The 21,270-nt window shown below is 44.7% G+C and overlaps 1 protein-coding gene across 1 annotated transcript in view; it reads right to left on the bottom strand.

The window, feature by feature from the left end:
* Positions 1 to 21,270, bottom strand: part of MGMT (O-6-methylguanine-DNA methyltransferase) — a gene marked incomplete at both ends in the record, with an annotated part of 161,205 nt that overhangs the window by 27,578 nt on the left and 112,357 nt on the right. Inside the window, one exon of the mRNA XM_082002263.1 lies at positions 7,573 to 7,733. Within this exon, the coding sequence (XP_081858389.1) occupies positions 7,573 to 7,733 (161 nt within the window). The remainder of the gene's footprint in view (positions 1 to 7,572; positions 7,734 to 21,270) is intronic.

Below are 21,270 nucleotides of genomic sequence, written 5' to 3'. Positions count from 1 at the left end.
TCCAGGAAAGGATTTGTCCTTGCCTCATCCTCAGCACATTACCCAAGAGCACAATTCAATTCTGCAAAATATAAATGCAACCTGGTAATGCTGGTAGGCTTATACTTTCCCAGTTGAACTTTAACGAATTTTCCATTTTTACTGGAAATGAGGCAAACATGGAAAGATGATACTGGGACGGGTGGGCTCCTGGAGGTCTTTCTGCAGGCTCAGTTTGCCGTTTTTCCTATTGAGGATGGTTATGCTTTGAATAAGGCAACTGATGAAGTGGCATCGCCCGGCCTGGGGCTTGGTCACTGCATCGTTCTCACCGCACTGGTGAGAGGTAGGGCTGCCAGCTGCACTCAAACACGATTTTTTAAATATATATATATACAAACAACTCTAAAACGAAGGAAGAAAATCACAGGAACAGGTCCTTGACGTAATATCTGATGTTTATAGTCTCAACTTCACAACATTTGAGAAAAAAAGATCACCACAGGATGAGGTAAATACGTTGCCCCTCTACATGAATGTACCTGCACCATGAATAGACTAGATCTAAGGAAGACATTTTTGACAGTGAGGGCGGTGAAGCCCTGGCCCAGGTTGCCCAGAGAGGTGGTGGATGCCCCATCCCTGGACACATCCCAGGTCAGGCTGGCCGGGGCTCTGAGCAACCTGCTCGAGTTGGGGATGTCCCTGCTCGCTGCAGGGGGTTGGACTGGATGGCCTGGAAAGGTCCCTTCCAGCCTAAAGAGTCTGTGATTCTATGAAAATACGTACTTTGAGAAGTTCCAGACAAACCCAAAAACACTCGTCTTGCGTTAGCACCCTATTTGGTTGCCTATCATCCAGCCACCTAGCCTATTTTCAGATATTGCACACGGATTTATGTATATTAGGATCGTATTAGAAAAGTCAGCTAAGAGTAGGCACAATTTATTTTTAAAAGGCAAGAAAAGTTAAAAGTCATGCACAGTACTGAAGAAAATTAAAACTACATAGGACTCAGTCATATATATGTCTCCATAGATATGTCTCTCATATCCATAGGCCATCACTTTAAGAATTACGAGTTAATAAAGATAATAAAATTGTGAAGATTTCATTCACTTTAGCATTTACTGTCTTGCTAACACCATGCAAACAGCATTCTAGGAGTGAGCAGAAAACTCTTACGTTTAAGACATACCTAAAATGCTTACAGTTATTTTTTCTACTAATGACCTAAGTTACCTTACAGCGCAATGAAATCATTCATAGGTCAAATTCCTCCTCCCCATTCCTCGCTTGCTCTCACCCTTAACTCCCATTTTCTCCTGTTCTCAGGCTGCGAATCACCCAAACATAACATTGCATATTTTTTCATTATATAAAATGAAGCCATGCAGTGACCTCAGGACCGACCAGGACATCTGACATCCCTGAGTGTCTAGCTTCTCCTACTCTTTCGATCAGTTTTTTTCACGCCTTCTCCACTTTGAGCCTTGGACATTCCCCCTCTGCTTCTGCAGCTCCTGAAAAGTAGTTCACTCATTCTTACGTTTTAAAGAATGACATTTTTACCAGTCATTTCTTTCCCATTGAATGTGAGTACAGAATTGCTGTTCTAATATCCACAAACCGGCACCTGAAGCTTCAGTCCTTCTAGCTTCACACAGCAGTATCTCAACAAAGTCAGCGTTTTATAGGACTTTTTTTTTTTTAAATCTGTAATTTAAAGCAAGGGAAAATAGATCTGTATTCATCTTAATACTGTAAATTCTTTTCTTATTTAAATTTTCTTTATGTATTTAAAAAGTCTTTGGCTAAATTGTGAGAAAAATTTACTCTTAGGATGTACTGCACACTGTAATTAGAGTAAGCAGCACAGTCATTAAAAACACTTCTTTTAAACGTAAGCATCATGGAATGCTGAACTTGCTGTCTCAGAAGTAATGAAATTAATATCCCCACAACCTTCAGAAAACTTGTGATTTGAGCATTCCAAGCACAAAAAAAAATACTTTGGCCTTTGCTGAGCTATATCCAGAATGTATAAAATCTGCTTTTCTTTCTTAATCTGCTGCAGATTAAAAAAAAAAAAAAGTTTAGAATGTGCAAAACCAGTAAAACAAAGAGGTGCTACTGTCTGCTGCTGGCAGGAAGGTGAAAGAACAATCAAGACGCAATTAATGGAAGGATTTTCTCCATCAGCGCTTTCTAGAGGGAGAGATTCAACTCCTGCAGACCCCAGGAAGGACGGCGAGCGTGCAGCGTGGGAGCGAAAAACGAGCCTGACTCCACAGAGGTGACACCAGAAAGTAAATAGTTTCTTCAGCCCGTAAGTGGTGCTTTGTCATGTGCTTTGGGTCCTTTGGCGGGGGCTATGGCAGGTTCACTAGCCTACGCTGCTTTGGTTCGAGCTTCTGAACAAGAAGGCTTCCAGGAAATCACAGGGTAATTATTGATTACAGCTCTGCGCACGGAGCAAAGTCGTCCCGAAGAGCGAATGGAGGCACTACCAGTTTCTTTGAAGACTCTCTGCTCCCATTATGTATGAGGTTTTTCATCAATATCCCTTCTTGGATGAACAACATACATTATACACGGGAAATTTCAGCTACTAATCCGGCTTGCAAAGCTCACCTCTCCGGTCTCCAGCCTCAGGTTGCTCCTCCTCCATCTTTTGCTGTTCCCGGCCTTTGGTTTGCAAGGCGACACAGGTAAGGCCACTGCAGACCGGCAGAGCCCTCCTCCCTCGCACCGAGACGGCAATTCACAGCTCATCTGAAGAAACAGGGTGATTGAGCTGGACTGAGCTGAAAGGCAAAGCTTTGCTTCAGGTCTACACCTCCAGCAGAGGGACCCGGCTGAGGAACTCCAGGCTCCAGAACGTAAACGCGTGGTACTGCAAAGCTGAAGGACTTCATCCGGCGAGCACGGCCGCATGGTGTGGCACGGCACGCGAAGAGCAGAGCCCCAGGGCTGCCGCTCGTCACAGGGCAAAGGAAAACTCTCGTGCGTCTCCCGTTTCCTCTGCTCGTCTTGCTCTAATGAGCCATTTGGTCTGCAAACACACAGCCGCTCCTCGCCGCAGCGCCCGGCGCCGCGATGCCTTCCCCAGCCGCAACGGTTCTCCAGCACAAATAAAGACAAGTCGGGAAATTCATGACTGGCCGATTTAACATCGCCTTTTCCATTTCCCAGACCCACAAATCAAGCAACTCATGCATAGGCTTCAAAACAATAACAGGGTTAAATTTTATTCGTCATATATAAAGGGGGCTAACGACCTTGATACACTAAAACCAATTAGTTGCTTTCCTTTATAAATGTTCAGTGATTTTTCCGAGGTGTAACACCTTGAAGTCATGCTGCAAAGAAGTGGGAAAAAACAACTTTTTCTTTGCTCAGTGAAATTCTACATTGAGCATTGTCCATGACACAAATTGTTGAAAATTCCAGTTATTTAATTACATTAAAAAAAAAAAAATTGGCTGCACAGGCTAAACCCACAGGCTACCCCATGCAACGCTCCAGGCTTGGGGAGGAGTGGCTGGAGAGCAGCCCGGCGGAAAGGGACCTGGGGGTGCTGGTCGACAGCCGGCTGAACATGAGCCGGCAGTGTGCCCAGGTGGCCAAGAAGGCCAACAGCGTCCTGGCCTGTATCAGCAACAGTGTGGCCAGCAGGAGCAGGGCAGGGATCGTGCCTCTGGACTCGGCACTGGTGCGGCCGCACCTCGAATCCTGTGTTCAGTGTTGGGCCCCTCACTACAAGAAGGATGTTGAGGTGCTGGAGCGTGTCCAGAGAAGGGCGACAGAGCTGGTGAGGGGTCTGGAGCACAAGTCTGATGAGGAGCGGTTGAGGGAACTGGGGGTGTTCAGTCTGGAGAAGAGGAGGCTGAGGGGAGACCTCATCGCTCTCTACTACTACCTGAAACGGGGTTGTGGTGAGGTGGGGGTTGGTCTCTTCTCCCAAGTAACCGGCGACAGGACAAGAGGAAATGGCCTCGAGTTGCGCCAGGGGAGGTTTAGGTGGGATATTAGGAAAAATTTCTTCACCGAGAGGGTGGTCAGGCACTGGAACAGGCTGCCCAGGGAGGTGGTGGAGTCGCCATCTCTGGAAGTGTTCAAAAAACGTGTGGACATGGTGCTTCAGGACATGGTTTAGGGGACATGGTGGTGCTGGATTAATGGTTGGACTTGATGATCTTGAAGGTCCTTTCCAACCTAGTGATTCTGTGATTCTGTGAAACTGGACAGCCGGTAAGCTGACAGCTCCTGGAGGTGTTGGGCAACTAGCTTCAAACTTCTCGTGCCTGTCTAAGCTCTGCTACAGCACCAGCTTCAAACTCCACCACCAACGAGTTATGAGGAGAATGGTTAATTCTGTATTTAGAGTGCTTTCAAATACTCTTCCCCCTTTTAATGGCAATTTAGAAAATTAAAGGCCAGTTAGAAAAATCTAAGACACAAGATGAGCTGCTGAAACAGAATTCAGCTTGCCTTTGCAAGCACACCTGGCAACCAAATCACAGCAGATTTTTTCTGCAACCTGCAAGATACCTTTACTTTCTGAATTTGAAAATCTCCCTGCTTTTGTTATCTCAGAGTTGATTGTCACTACTTGTCTCTCCACAAGGAACTATGTCTTAACAGTTGGCACAAAAGTAGCTGCAGAAAATTGACCATGAATTGAGAAGCGCTTCATCCCAAAAGCACTTCACACTTTTTTGTTAAATGAAGAACCTCTTTAATGTGTTTGAGATAAGCAAAACCCTTCCTGTCCTCAGACGATGCGAGCACAGAAAAAAACCCCAAAATTTGATATACGCACTGATTAAGAAGAAAATATCCAATAATCAGTCCTTATCGCAAAAGCACTTGATGATGGAACTCAAGTTACGTAGTATTGAAGCACCATGCTATACGTGGTCATATTGACAGGCAAGGGGAGAAAAGAAGGGCCAAAGGTTTTGATGATTCATTGGAAGAGCTGCCGACGCACAGAGACATGTAAAGAAGTCAGTGTGATGAGAAAAAGCCTTCCCGGCTTTGGATCCTCATGCTCTCGCTTATGTTTATTCTGCATTTTTAAGTGCCTGGAGAAATGAGTAGGCACTTTCAAATGTAAATGTGAAAAAGTAAATAAATACCAAATTCCTAATTTAGCATTACTGCATTTCTGGCTTACAGATAAATGGAAATGTACACTGTTACCCATTATAATGCGTTTTTTACCCTACCTTTTTACTAGATAACCTTTAAAAAGTTTCTTCAAATTTTTGATACGTATTTCCACATTCCTTCCAATACAATTTTTTTCTATTTTATGAAAGTATTACTAGGAGAAAGTAAGAGAAGAATAGAAATGCTATCACATCATTGTGATCTGTGCCAATGAGTTCTTTGTTAGCACTTCCATTACATACGTGCCCCCCCCCTAAAACATGCACACCGGGTCTCAGTCCAAGAACAAATAACTCAACTAAACTAAACCGACCTGAACCTGCACATGTTAAAACACGAAAACCGCCCTCCAGTCCCCTGAAGCACCGAACCTGCGATGCAGAAGGTCAAACCCCATTAGGACCACTGCTGCCCAGTGCGCGGCCAGCCCGGCCAGCGGGACCACCAGCCGCACCCTCCACAGAGCCATGGGTGCTGCGCAGAGCCTCAGCAGCGACACTCACGGCCACCGGCCACGTCCCGTCCCATCCCCACAGGCTCCTCTCGGCTGGGTTTTGCAGTTGGACGGTGCTGAAGAACTTTCCTTCCACCTGCCCCAAAAAATCAGGCGGCGATGACTGCTTTCCCTGGAGGAGCCTCCTACTGACAAATGTACTTATTTTTCTCTTTTAAACGATGTTCAGGCTCTTCCAGCATTGCCGGCACAGGAAGGCTGCTGCCTAGGGAAGGACCAAAGTCCCCTACCAACCCTGACCGTAAGTCAAGGGCAAAACCCCAAAACAGCAGCTAAAACAGCATCAGCAGCGCTTAGACTGAAAAAATTCATTAGTCAAGCTAAAAAGAATTCAGTAGCCAATTCAGGAAAATGAATGAAAGCCAAAGCAGTACTTTAAATGTTTTATAATCTTCTGGTGGGTAATCTGGGAAGCAGAATTCCCCCGATGTTATTCAAAGATGGAAGGAACAGCAGCAGTAACTATTTCCCACCCAGCTTCGCCCGTTCGTGTTCACCCCAACCCTCAGGCTTTCACAACACTGGTCTTAATTTCATCCCAGATAATAAAAAAAGAGTCCTCAAATGATAATTTAATACCTAGAAGGCCACACTCCATAAGCATTTTAGCAATTTTGACATCAGTGTCATTATAGTGCTTGTTCTCCCACACGTTAATCAGATGGTTTCACTAAAACTTCTAAATGAGGTTTTTTAGTAGTTGATAAAAATGGCGTTTGTATAAAAATTAGAGGCAGACAGCACAATACACAACTTAGTTTAAAAAATACCCAGTACTCACCCTGGGTAGGAAGTTTCGTAGCGCAGAAGAATTAGTGCAGAAGTTCATAATTAAAACAGAGGTACTGTGCAAAGCTCACAAAAGCTTTGTGAAAAAGCAACAGCCTGGTTATCTGCAGAAGGTTCCGCACGACAACTGCATTTTGATTTTGTTCTTCTTGCAGCTGCTATTAGCTAACTAAGGATAAGAAAGTGTAAGAGCAAGAAGAAACCTACTATTTATAGGAATTTGAATAAAACTAGTAATTAATAGCAGACACAGCTGAGCTCTTGGAGATACCACTTGCAAAGGCGTGCCTGTCCAAACAGCCCGTGTCTCCACAGGTAAAACTGGCCATTGTTTTACACAGGTACTGACGTACAGTCCCTACGCCTTAAAATACAAACCTACGCACCCATATTAAAAAAGTGTCTTTCACCTTGAACCACAAAAAAAGAAAAAGTACACGTAATTTAAAGTTTATACAAAAAGCAGTGCTATCTTGCCTTGTGTAATGTAGAGGATACTAGCCCCTTTTTGGTGCTATATTGTTCTGGAATATAATACAATTAAAAAATAGATTTCTTCGGCTGAGGACTTTATTCTCTGGGAAATGATCATATTCATGGACAGAAGGCACTGCAAAAAGCAGACTTCTGAGGTTTTATTTTATTTTTTAAATAATGAGTGTCCTGGTTTCATTTCACGTGATGGACTTTTGTCATGAGGTCTTCAGGAACATAGTCAGTAAATGGAGAAGGCTAAGGAGGAACTTTTCTCAGGTCTTGTTTTTATATAAACACATGAGTACCATAACTACTTTGTAACAATACTTGTTCTTTGTTTAAAATACTATCTGTAGTATCTTTGAGGAACAAAACATAGCTACCTTACGCAACCTATCACTGGCCACTTCTATGGCACACGTCTGTTGACATGGACACGTCTAAGCCTCGACCCCCCTGCTGCTGGCAAAAAGCTGGTTTAAGTGAACAACGACCCTACTGAAAAGCTTACTGCCCTTCAGATGTCTTCATACTCAAACCTTTCATCCAGCAACTGCCGGGAGCTGAACCGCATCATTTTTATCGCCACTGGCCAGGGATTAGGGAGACGGGAGCCGGCGCCCCGCGGCACAGACCTCGCCGGAGCAGCGGGTGGTGGAAGGCTGGCACGGGAAGGCTGGCCGTCCTCGCCGGCTCGCAGAAGTAGGCGTGCAGCCACGCCGTGCACTGCTTCAGTGGCTCCGTCATCTCCTCCGCGCCTTCGCACACCTCGCAAGCGGCCGAGGCCTCTGCCCTGCTGCGAGAGAGAATTGTAAAATAATAATGGTAACAATTATAAAAATGAATATTCATACTCCGTACGTTAACATAAAACTATACCATCTCAAAAGCGTTCAATCTGGAGTCAGACTCCCTCTTTTTTCTACTCTGATAAAGGGGAAAAGATTTGTAACAGCAGTAACAAAAACGCGTCCTGCACACCTCTAGCAACGCAACGACGACAGAAGGTTGCTTACACCTGCAAAAAACTTCAGAGAAGATCGGTGAGAGGAAAATACCGAGCATAAGTGGGAAACGTCAGGGAGCAAGAAAACCACCCGAGCCCGCGGCAGACGATGCATCTTTGTGCCTCCAGGGTGGATGGAGGCGAGGCTGCTCCTCCGCACCCCCCAAGGGTGCAGTCCTGTCTCCCCAGGGATGGTCCCTGGGGACAGGAGGGAAGGAAATGGCTCTCTGCCAAACCTGTGCCTTCCTCTGCCCCGTTTCCTTCCAGCGACAGTGGCAGGTTTCTGCTTTCCTCCACTTATTGAATTGGAAGGAAGCAATTGAGAATTCATTTGATTTTCAATGGCAGCTCATGCTTGCAGGATACTGAAGAGCAAAGCAAGCAAGCGGAGAGCACCTGCAAACAAAAATGTGCTTCTTCCCTTGCTACTTTTTCATTCTTTTCCTCCAGGCAACATGTGTGTGAGAGCAATGAAAACGTCAACGCTGGATTTGCCAACAGCCAGCCCTGCTCGCGAGCTGTAGGCTTTCCGTCAGGCGCAGCGGCGCTGGTGAGGGGTGGTGGTGCTCTCCCGGTGCTTGACAAGCCTGTGGTGCGGCGTCTCTGCAAACCGCGGGCACCAGCGTCGGGGCACCGAGAAACAAAGCCCGTCAGCAACGCACCCGAGAGAAACGACGGGAAGACCAACAAGGAGACAACATCAAGCAAGCCCTGCCAACAATCTTCTCATATCCAGAATCTCAAGCACCACCGATGAGCCATTCTAATGTTTTCTGGATTTTGCAGCTTTTTTTCCCCCACCTTGAAATACAGCCAGACCCCAGAACAAGAAATTCCTCAACAGCGTGCTGCTAAAACTCAACAGCATAGTCTTCTGGCGAGGGGCTGGATGTGTCACAAAGCAGGAGAAAGGAGAGAAAGCCATAGAAATAGCAAAATACATGAGAACCTGAGACAACGGAAAAAAGAGAAAACAAGAGCGATTCAACCAGCCAGGTACGGGGAAGGAGCAAACCAACCCAACCCCCCCAGTACGCTCCGGCGTGCTTGCAAGCGAGCGAAGGTATTTTGTTAGTTCCCTCCTAGCAGAAAGCCAAGGAAAAGGAAACGCGTGATGTACCCGTAATGGCATAAAAACCACCAGGCCTGCTTTTGCCACAAGGCGCCTTTGCAAAAAGACCGAAGGCCTTCACGCGCTTGACCCACAGCAGCTCGTGGGGCCGAACACGCCGGGACGCCGGTGTAATCAGACAGCAGCCCCGGCTCTGCCTCTGGACAGGATAAATGATGTGCAGGCAGGAGCTGGGTCAGGGTTACTCTCAGAAGCGAAGCCCTCGCTCGCCTGGTGCATGATCAAACGGCCCTGCCATCTCCCCCAGCCCCAATTCATTTTCTGATTAATTGTTAACCACTGAAGGCCACGTAATTACTGATGAGAAAGTGGCAGAGAAGAAGAGGGACACGGAGGCGGACAATTAAAATGCTCTGGTCGCACAAGAAAACGAGTTGATGGCTTGGAGAGGAGGCAAAACAAAAATGAAGAATCAGCTTTGGATCCAGCTTGCTAGAAATTAAGTGCCATTTTAATTCTCTCGTTCCATTTATTTACCAAATGAATGCTTCTGATACTTCTTTTTTTTGTGTGTCCGTGAAGTAGTATCAATTTGCTTTATCAATTTGTTTTATAAAACTTTATAATACTTTGTTATTTTGCTATTCAGTAATCTCTTTGCAAAAAAAAAAAAAAAAGGTAGGAGAATCTGCGCGTAAACTTTTTTGCATGAATATCTATGACATGGACCTCAAACCAAGCTCTTGACACCACGGATAATCCGTTATTCTGCACATGTACAACACTCAGCAGAATATGGCTCGGTTTTACTGGGGATTGTTAGAGCTACGACAATGCAATAACTACGGATATAAGAACGCCTTTGAAATCTTAAAGAGAAGTTGGTAGACTTTTCTGCTCCGTTTATCCAGAACATCATAGAAAGCATACAAAACTACAGTAACCTTATGTTTTTCACATCATCTTGTTTCACATTCTCAGGAGTCTGGAAATGATTTGGACTCTAATACCATCATAAAACCGACAAAACTCTGTCCCCTCGCAGCTCTGCAGGCGAGCAGCCCCAGGAGCCGGGCTCCCGGCTCTGCCTCCGACCGCCCCGGCCTGGCGCTGGCAGACAGGCACCGGAATCACCTCCTGCTCCGGAAAGGCACCAAACTACCGTCGTTCTCCCCCAGAACAGGCGGGAAGCAGCACGCCGGCGCTGGGGGGGTGCAGTGCCGCTGCGGCTGGCGCACGGGCTGCTCAGGCCTTTGCCCAAAGCCTCCAGGTCACCGTCAGGCCATTAGCTCCGTATTTACCAAAAGGAACAGAGTAAACGTCCATCAATCTCTTTAAGAAAACATGAATTACAGCAGCTGCTTTGCCCATCAGTGTAGCGGGGAGGGCTGCAGGAGCCTGCCGCGTACCGTGGCAAGGCCTAGCCACGCCAACGCGCGGACACGTTCCCCTGCCACCCCGTACCCGCTCCTCGCTTCCTGGTCTTCCCTGGCAGGCCTGTTAGGACGTAAGTCTTAATTGTTATGTTTTTTTAATTACTGCTTTTAAGAACAGTGCCTTGTCGCTGCTGAACATCTCTAGATGTTTTTAGTGAGACCATCCTCCTACCACCTCAACACCAGACGCTTTCACAACACCTGCCACCATCACCTTGGTCAAGAAAGCAAAAGCTTTGCAAGATGAAAAGGTGTTGCTTTCTAAGAATGCACTGACTTCTCTTCCTGTAGGATACAAAGTCGCTTTGCCAACGTATATGCTGAGAGCTTCAAATTGTCAGACAGATTAAAAAAACCCCCAAAACTTCATGTTAATTTTGCTTGGCTAGGAATGCCAACAACTATTTTTGGGAATTTGACAGCATTAATAAAGAAAAAGAATGAACAGAACTTATACATGGGTGTCTTCTACTGGCCCTCCTCCCTTCCCTTTCCTTCCCTCCTCCCCTTTCTCTTTCCGAAGTTGCACAGCAGCACTCCTTCTAACAAACTACCTCGTCATTAAAAATTCAACTTAAAACACCAGCTGCCTTGTAAAGGATATTCTCAGGCTTCAAAGCCACGCTTTGGTCCAACTAAACCATACATATGTTTCAAAAAGCAAAGCAAAAGTGGTCTCAAAACGTTCATAAGAAGAAAAGGAGAGCAGATAAGTTACATGACTGGAAATTTCCCCCCTCGTGTGAAATTCCGCTGCTCAATGCTAGGCTTCTTGGAAGGTTTCTGAACACCCTACTCCACGCACTGATCTTTGAGCATTTTGAATGTCAAGATGGACAGCAAAAAGTCAGTTGTATACCATTAGAGACAAACAGCCACCTGAGAGTCATATTAACTACTTGTGCCTAATCTTTAGCAATTAACAAGAAAAAGGGGACCCTCTTTTCTCCATGTCCTGCCCTCGGTGACCCCCAAGGAAGGGACCTGCTCCTGGCTGTAAAGCCACTAGCGGCGCAGAGCCAGCAGCACACAAGGTGATGGACAAGTGGCCAAGCTTTCTATGTTTTACCTATGGAAAGCTTAAGTGTTAAACCTGTGATTTGACCAGATGGAATTATTACTTTTATACAGGAAAATAAAATAAGCATATTAATCTAAAAATGCAAGAAACTAAATAGAAGGTGTGAGAAATCCGACTGCTTTACTTTTGCCCTGGAGAATTTAATTATCCTTCCTTAAAAAGTACCAACACCTTTTTTTGCAATGTGGCTAGAATAATGAGAAGCATTTATTTAATACGCAGTACTCTTATTTAAATCATTTGCACTTTCATTGGAGACTGTCACTGCACTTGTTGTCATTAGTGAATTGTGTTGGGTGCTTCCTGGCATCTCAAAAAATTCAGAGTGGTTTTTGTATTTTTACTTGGTCAACAAGTAATCATTACTGTAGGTTTTTTAATGTCGGTGGTTTTGTTTTTTAACTGAAACTTTTTTGTTTGCATCCACGTGCCAGCCTCTAACACGTGTGCAGTAAGTTAGATGCCTGTCTAACTTTATGGTGATGTTAAACGGATATTCAGCTGCAAGCGACTGACTCACCTACATGGCTTTACAATGTGATGCTTAATTAAAACTACATACTCCTGAAACAGAAAAAACATGCCTGTTTTAAGATATAAAAAGCAGACATCTAAAAATACGTATCTCTTTTTTTTTTTTAAGTTGGATGTCTCTCAAAAGGAGCCTTTTTTCAGGTCAGGGAACAACTGCTGCTGCTGCTGCAGATCTCCAGCCCGTTCATTCAGCTCGTGGTGGTGGTGCAGTCCAGGAGAGATGTAAGGTCAGTTCCAGCACGGGAATCCACCACAGCCCAGGCGCAGACCTGCTGCTCCAGCTTACACATACGACAGCCATTCCATACCATTCTTACTACAATCCTACAGATGTATTTCCATTACAGCTCTACTTTAAGACTGAACAAACCCAGGAAGGCAGCGGGGTCTTGCGTCCATGCAGCTGAGAGGTGTCTTCCTGAGGCTCCGTCCCAGCTGCACCTCTTCTGTGACTCCTTATGTTTGCATGGGATGACATGAAGGAAAAGATGGTTTTAGCAGAGGGGGAGAAAAGCAGAAATACCACCTGTTTCAGTTTAACAGGCTCCTTCCAAACCACTTGCCAAGAACTGGAGGTTTCTAATGTGCTTCCAAAATAAACATGTAAGCAGCAGATTGGCTTCAGTATCATCCTAAATAGCTTAACCATTATGAAAACCAGAGAAATGCTGTGAGAAGCCTCAGTGGGTAGCCATGTTCTAAATTGGTATGATTTTAATTATTTATTTTACTTCTGAGCTACTTTTTGCCTCGGTCAGTCCTTAATAGACCTTAATGGAAACACTGCAAGATAGACCTTGAGTTGTGTGATTTAGAATAATGAGAATCTATCACAACAGCTCTGCTGGCAACTTAGGGGAAAGCCAAGAGCTGGCAGCTTCCTTAGGGTAAATATTATGAGAATGTCGTATCAGCTCCCACAACATATTTATCTATTTATTTGTATATTTATAAAATATTTGTACCTATTAAATATAAACAATTGGTCGAACGTAACACCCAATGCTCGCTTCCACTGTAGCCACACACGCCTGAATATCCCTGGATAACTACTTCACCCTCTAGTGTTTGCCTAAGAAGAGCTTTATAGACTGCTTCAGGCACTGAGCTGATGAAGAGTTCTCTTTATTTCAATTTGGTTAAGACACAAAACAAAAAAGCTCCCCAGCTAGCACAAAAAAAAAAAATTGCAACTCCTCCTAGGCTACAGTCAGCTAAGGGCCACTGGTACATGTGAGTAGGCTCAGATAATTTATCATTACAGTACTAAATAACTACAACAGTTCCACTCAGATAACAGCAGGAATAAAGACCTGAAATAAAAAATAAATAAAAGATATGGAATGCATGATTTTACATACAACTTCCCAATCCTTCCTCATGGAAATTAGGGTCTTTGCCAGGCTGTTACCAACTGAGTTCGGTGTTGACACCATGGTACACATGGCACCGAAGATCACTGCGTTTGCAATACCCTATTATCATCAGGTATGTAGAAAATAAACATATTTGGACATTCAATCACATTGCATTCTATTTTTTTAAGGGCATCCATAATTTTTTCTACTGTGTTCCCTGAACAAAAACCATAAGCACTTTTGTTCATTAACAACAAATTAAAAATTTTGTATTAAAATATAAGTTAATCGGTCCTAACTAAGAGGCTTTTGGATCCTGTTACGACCAGAATGCTGTAAAAGCAATCATCAGCCATACTCCTCATGAAGCAGATGGCACAAAATCTCACCAAATCCTTTTCTTAGCCTGCCTTCATCAAAACCAACGTCAAAATTCCATGTCCTTGAGTCTAACATGGACAGATGAAGAAAGAAGAGTGCGGGGGAAGAAAACCAAGCAGGAAACCCAACGCCTGCAGAAGATGTGATGGGCAGAGATGGAGGCAGGCAAGAAAGAGCAGAAGGCAATGACCCATCTCCGAAAGAAAGCCCCGGCCTCCCCAGGCTGCTCCGGAGGCTCCCCAGCGCCTTCGGCTTCACGATTTACAACAAGGAAAAAGAGACAGAACTACCTGGCAGACACAGCCACTAAATTCTAATTAAACCTGTAATAGGAAACATTGCAGTTTGTCCCTGGAAATCTGCAAGCACATTTATAGAGTAGCACAACGCTCAGCATCTCCAGTTTGAAGAGCACCTCCAGGCTGGGCTAAGTAGGAAGAATTACTGTCAGCGGGACACATCCGTGTTTCTTCTCCTCTGTATTTTGACGCTTCTTTGGCCATTCGATTTCTTACAAGTCTGTGCCTTAAACAGGTCCAAAAATTATCAAAATTATCCTACGTCCAGTAAGGATGAAATGGCTCTGATAGGAATGTATTAATGGAAGAAAGGGGGACAGAAATAAAAGAGCAAGAAAAAACCCTTGCAAGTATCTTCTATTAAAAGGTCCTTTTTTCCCCCTCAAAATTCCTCTAAAACAATGTAAAACAGAAAAAAAGGGGGTGGGGGGAGAAAACCAATAGAAACCTTCCCAAAACAGGGAGCCCTTCAGAGGCACCTGGACTCCTGCAGCCACGGTTGCACCACGTCAGGGAGACCCAACCTTGGCGGCCGTCCCAATGGGTAATTGAAGCCCAACCTAAGCAAGTGTTTGGTGAGTGTCCGTAAAGAGCTCCATGTGGCTGTCACGCTAACCCTCTTGTGAAGGGAGAAAGACCAGGGGCCGGTGGCTGCAGCAGGCTCCAGCTATAACGAATGGGCTCTGACGTGACCCGGCAGCCCTGCTCGGCGGCCAGAGCGCGTGATGCGATCTGACAGCAATTTAGACATGGCTCTCTTGGAGACTGCAGACCCACTTAACGTCAAACAAGAGTGGGAATGTGGGTGGACTTCTCAATGGCTTTCACCCTTATGCCAGGGTTAACAAAAACAGAAAAAAAAAAGGGGGAGGGGGTGTGTGTGACAGCAGGCTTTTGGAAAAGGATCTTACAGAAGGAATCTGCCCATGGGTGGAGAGGAAAACATTTTTGAGAATATTGCCCAATTATAGCAGAATTCTGTCGTCACATTTGGAGAGAGTTTAGGACGTAGCCATAACCCCTCTGTGAGTCACCTGAGGACAAAAAAGTCCTCGGAGCATCAGGCAGGAGCAGAGAGTCTAAGACTCTCTGAAACCAATGAGAAACAGGCTCCTTGGGCCATTTTCCCCAGGAGATGCCATGCTGCAGCCCAGGGGCTGGACAAGCCCGTGCATGTAAGCACATGCCTTCTCCTGGTGCCTGCTACTGGGGATATTGCCTCTTGGACAGGCTCCTGCACCGACCAAAGCTACCATCGGTTTGGGATATCTCCTGGCAGTGCACAGCCTAGGCATTGACCATCTGGGGCACGTCAGCTGGATCAAGCTTCTCCACGGCTTGGGGTCTTTAGTATAGTTAGTTGCCAGGAGTTCCTAAATCGGAGTAAATTTTAACATTTGCAGGGGAATTTACTGCTGATTCTCTAGATCCGAAAGGTAACTCTTGTCATGAAATAGGTATGAGGAGCAAATGTAATTTAAAAGTTTTTTTTTTTTTATGGCATTTTCTTATTTTATCAGCGAATGATTGAAGACAACTCTCCACACGACACTCATGCATGTGAAGTCAACAGAAGTCAGGCCTGTATAAAAAGTTGCACTGTCTGAAAAGTGAAGGCTGACTGTCTCTTTCTTATACCTATGTAAGTCTGCGCTTGTCTTACCAAATAATTTTTTTTCTTAGGGAAAGAGCTGGCGTGTTACTTTTCAAATGGAAGAATCAGTAATGTTTAGAACACAAAAATTAACATCAAAATGAGACTCAGTCATGCAGCATTATTCTTTACATAATAAACCTAGAGTTAGCTGGCATTTTTACTGAAGCCTTCATTGTGAAATTAAATAAAAATGTATTTTATCAACACCTAAATGCCATTTGAATAGCCTTTCTTTGATAGACGAAGGCTAAAGCCATCCCAAAACTGCAGATGAATTATCTGGTCTCTAATGATTCCAAAACGATTACAGGATGCAGAGCAATCTTGTTAAATTTTATTCAAAAGCCTACTACACTTGTGTTTTCTCTTATTTTTCTATCAATGAAACCCATGAGGTTTAAGAACAATTCATTATGTATGAGACCCAACTTACAGTGCTTGACTGTTGATTAATAGGAAAGTTTGCTGTATGTACATTTGCAACATTAGATGCATACAATATGCTAACTTATTCTTTCACCGAAGCTAATTATTTACAAAAATGACTACTTGAGACTACAGTTTATTAAATGCATGCATCCAGTCTCAATTTGGCCCCAAAAGACAGTCTGGAATGAAGATCTTTTACTTGATGTGACAACTTCTAGAAACAGTGTTATTAATATTGTAAATATGGCAAATAAAGAGTTCAAATAGCCGTATGACTGTGTTGCATTTTTTCCCCACAACTGAATCAATGAACAAAGCAGCTTTTTAGGTTTAAAATTCATGGAGAAGCACATCCTTACATAGTTTAATTTAGCTTCTTACAAATGAAGTGTCTGTATGACAGTAGTAAGAGATTAAAAAAAGGATGAGAGCTGCAATAAACAGAAATATCATACCAATTCTTGTTGAACGACCCCACCACAGTTCCTTTTAAGACCTATTAAGAAGAAATCAATGCATTTATGGTAGAGTACAAGAACTCAGAACTAAGTAAGACTTATTCCTTGTCATGCAACCTCCGCAACGTTTTCTCCACTCTCCTTTTATCTATTATTGAGGATTTAAATTCTTATGGATCTGACTGCTCAGAAATTCTGCATTACAACGGTACCTCTCTTTCACCCTGAAAAAGAAGCCTCTGCACAAAAATTTGGGTATCAAATACAAATGCCAAATACATAGATTGCACCTCTTGAGTAAAACATGTAGGTATCCAAATGGCCTAGTCTTTTCTCTGACTCTTGCGATTAATGATGTTAAATTCGGGTACCAAATGGGGGTTGGCTAAGAAAGCAGTATACGCAGCCCGTCGCCGCTGCCAGCTGCGATGCCTGCAAAGCCGCTGCCTGCTGATTCTGTGCTACTAGTGTGTACCAGCAAACATTTTAAAGAAGGGAGTGAGACTCCTGTCTTCACATGCCAAGATAAGGAAAATCAATGTCAATGCCCAAAAGACTCAAGTGATAGCACTGAAGGTCATTAAATGCTACTCACTGCCCTGTACCATTAAAGTTTTGATTGGAATCCTATATAGAGAGACACAGATTTCAAACAAGATCTTGCCCTGGGATACGGTACTGTGAGACCGCGAAGGAAGCGCAGCAATCGTCGAGCAGTGGACTTTCCTAGGAACACAAGAAACACGTTCAAGGAAAACAATCCTACCTGTCGCCTTGGCTTATTTTTCTTGAACACATTTATTGTGTTTTCAGAGAACTGCATCTCATTGTGGACAAAGATCTCTGTGAAAACAAAGATAACGTGCAAGGACAACCACTAAGAAGTTACGCTTCTTCCTCCACCTCAATCTTCTGCTGTGCATTCCAATGCCCCAAGCCCTGCTTTGTTGTCCAATCCGTGCCAACCTGCCAACCTTCTTCCCTCGCCTCACATTGCCCAGTTTCAGTGTTCTGCCCTTTTTCTACCCTGGCTACCACCCATCCTCCTGCTCATCCTCCTGAACTCACCTTGTTTGGACCGTCTCAGTACTACTCATCTGACCTGACTGCTCTACAGCAGATTTCATGGTCCACCTCTGTGCTGCACACCAATTCAAGTACTGTCAAGTTCCCGTCTCCCAACCACCTATTTTCCAGACTAATTCTTGTTCTTTCCAGATATCATCCTGCACGTTTCTGCCTCATTTGTGCTAGCAGATGTCATTCAGGCAGGTCAAGAAAACTAGAGTTAGTTCTGGTGCTCATCAGCACCATGAGGTTGTATCGCCTTTGTGCTCAGCCGCAGAAACAGCGCAGAGAGCTCCCTCCCCAGAGAGACCCATTCCCCCTGTATGAATGGAACTTTTCAAAGGCTTACAGCTGGGCCATATTTGGATAACAAATATATTCCTGGTATCAGAGTGGCCTCTTCATAAATATTTCTGTTTCAACTCAGTGGGTTTGGCAGCAGCAGGACTGGAAGATTTGTCTAGAAAAGAAAACAACACAACAGTTTCTCTGTATTTTCTCGGAGAGGACCAACCTGTTCTAGATTGAGGATGGAGGAAATCAAACGCATGCCCAAGAGACCCTCAACTAGCAGCAATTAAGCAGATGCTTCACAAAAAGCAAAAATTCAGCCAAGTTACAAGCAGCAGCACAGTCTCACCCAGGATGTTAGGCAACATTAAGCATAGGTGATATCATCAGTTCTATCCATAATTAGGTTAAAAGAAAGTCAGTTAATTTTAGCACTTACAAGAAATTGTTACAAAACATTTTTTTCCTTATATAAAAGAATTCTCCCATCAGAATTCCGAGGTCGGTTTTATCCCAGGCAATTAACTGTGTTAGGGCTGGCTGCAGGGGACCCTTAAACCGCACACCAGCCTCCCTTCGCTTCTCCACTTAGCTCCTCTGTTTTAGGGGATGCACCAGAGCTCTCCCCACTATTTCACAGCTCTGTGCAACTGCCACATAGCATCACCTCGTACACAAACCCCACCAAATCTATTCAGAAGCGTGCCTTATAGTAATAACCCAGTTGCTAACTGGTATCTGAAGTAAAATTTACATTTTTTCTACATATCTAAGATAGATATAATCCCAATTATGCATGGATTTAAAAAAAAACCTAAGGCAGTTAAAACAGACATTACTATCCTTATACTGCAAGACCCAGGTCTCCGATCTCCACTGGTGCACGGGGAGATTGAAGGAGGAAAACGTAAGGCTGAATTATGGGAACTGGGCTCTGACTTTGGATGTCCACCTTGACGTGCGTTAGTGCATGAATTCCAGATGAAAGTGAGCACCAAGAATTATAATCAACAGCACCTGCATATACTCGAGCTTATTAAAATGAATTAAGATACAGATAAATCAGGAACCTCTTAAGTATTCAACTCATCAGGCCATTTTTCAAAGCAACTTCCCAGTCTGGATGTAATGCAGCCTGTGCCCTCTGAGCATCTCCTGTTAGGACCACAGGTTCATCTGATGCCTGATGTGCAGGATCTCCCATCAGGGCAGAGATGGGCATGGCCCGAGATGCACGCTCCTGCCACGACCGGAGATGCACTGCCCATCTGAAAAAATTCTGAAAATATTTTCCTCATGTGAATGAGGCCCTTCTGATGCACGGCACACCCAAGCAGGAGTATGGGAGAAAGAATGGCAGGCAAGGCACCAGACAAAGCCCTTGAGACCAGTGTGACCCTCCCTGTGTTACTGTGAAGCTTCTAACACCAGTGCAAAGAAATGGTATCCATACATCTCTTAAACCAGGTACGAACACCCAGAAACCACAGAAACAAGCACTGGCATCAGACGAAACCATCACGAAACTTGTCAAGATTTGGGTTCCTAGCAGGCATCCATCACCCAAAGTTCCATGTCAACACAGGCTGAGAACAGGACGCTCAGAAAAAGCTGCTAATACATGCCACTTAAAACAGCACGGTTAATAAACAGAGTCTCTCCAAAGCTTTTCTACAGGGCTTTGAGATTGCCTCCCACATGCATTGGCAGGATCTTTCCTAAAATGGCATTACCCGATGAAGAATGGGCTTAGCTTCGTACCAATTTGGCCTCAAAACCAAAACCACAACCCTGCAACAGCAGGAAGAACAAAAAGTAAGGAGTATTTTCCTTCGTTTTAATCAACGTTTGTCAGCACTTCTTGTTTACTGTTTGCAACGCGCTCCAGTGCCATGGATCACCTCCCTGGAGTTCTTGTGCAGTCACACCCCATCGCACCCACGGGATGGTCACTTCTGGACACGCGGCACACCGCGGGAAGCCCTCCCAAGGCGGCGGGAGCCTTCGGGAGCGGCACGGGGCTTCCCGCGACCGCCGGCCCCCGCTCGCGAGCACCGCCTGAGCAGCCCAGCGCAGGCGCTCGTCGCGTCTTCCGAATCGGGGAGGAGAGCTTTTCTTCTCACAGGTAACCCAGCAGAACCCAATCACAGGACTGGAAAACCGGTACGGCACGTCAATAAAACCAATAAAAATACTGTGTCAAAAAACTGCCGTTATAATTAACTGAAAGAAGAGTCTATAAACTGCTACCTCAAAAGAAGCTCGTTAAAGACTGCATGTAGGAACTGTAATTTAAACAAACTCTCCCCTTCATGGAGGGCCTTGGCCTCAGCATGCCCCTCGCTTCTCCCACCCTCCCACAAACCTCCGGACCCCGGCGGGATGCCTCGCCGCTGGGATCCCAGAGCTCCGGGACTTCTCTGTGCAGAGGTGCTGCCCTGGGACGCGGACCTGAGGTGACCTTACAATCGCAGCCGCACCCGCCGTGGAGGACAAAGCGGGATCTGGTGGAAGCTGTGGCCCTGGCGCACTCCTACTCCGAACCCCACCGACGTCCTGTGGCAGGAGGGATGGAGATGCTCACAGCCATCTAAGACACGTCTAAGATGAGACAGACAAAACTGCTTTCCACAGCTCTGTTGCGAAATGCGCAGGAATATTTTCCGCGTGTGCTTTCTCTCCCCTCTCTTCCGAAGCGCTGCGCGGCGCCTGGAGGCTGCTGCCCTCCGAGCTTTAGGTGCATCTGCATTACAGCCCCATTAGCTTGTGTACTACACTCATTAATAAATAAGCTTCCCACTTAAGTGCCTTTCTTGTAAATTGGTTTGCTCTGTTCCATATAAATAATATAAATTTCTCTTATCAAGTATGGTGGATTTTTTTCTTTAGCTATGTACAGACACTGTAGTAATCTAACCTAAGAAGCAGTTCACGTAACACGCTTCCTCAACATCCCTCGTCATCGGTCTGTATTTACCCCGGCAGCTGCAATATGTTAAATAGTTAGCATAGCATAAAATAATGTCTTTAATAACTGGCATAAATATATTGAACATATGTCAAAAGTAAAAGAAAAAAAAACTACTAAATGGATAGTTATTGTAATTGTGTTTTAAAACACTGAGGTCATATTTAATTTTGAATCCAAGCTCTTAAAATGTGCTTTCTGGCAAGGACAGAATAATAAAGCCCTTAACAGTAAAAAAAAATGCACATTATTATCGCAAATCTCTTTTCCAGATTACTAATACTGCAATAAACAA

This window comes from Phaethon aethereus, assembly GCF_964289735.1.
Source record: "Phaethon aethereus genome assembly, chromosome: 7".
In the NCBI taxonomy this organism is placed as follows: domain Eukaryota; kingdom Metazoa; phylum Chordata; class Aves; order Phaethontiformes; family Phaethontidae; genus Phaethon; species Phaethon aethereus.
The sequence above is the reverse complement of the archived record's forward strand: the minus strand, read 5'-3'. Positions and strand labels throughout refer to the sequence as shown.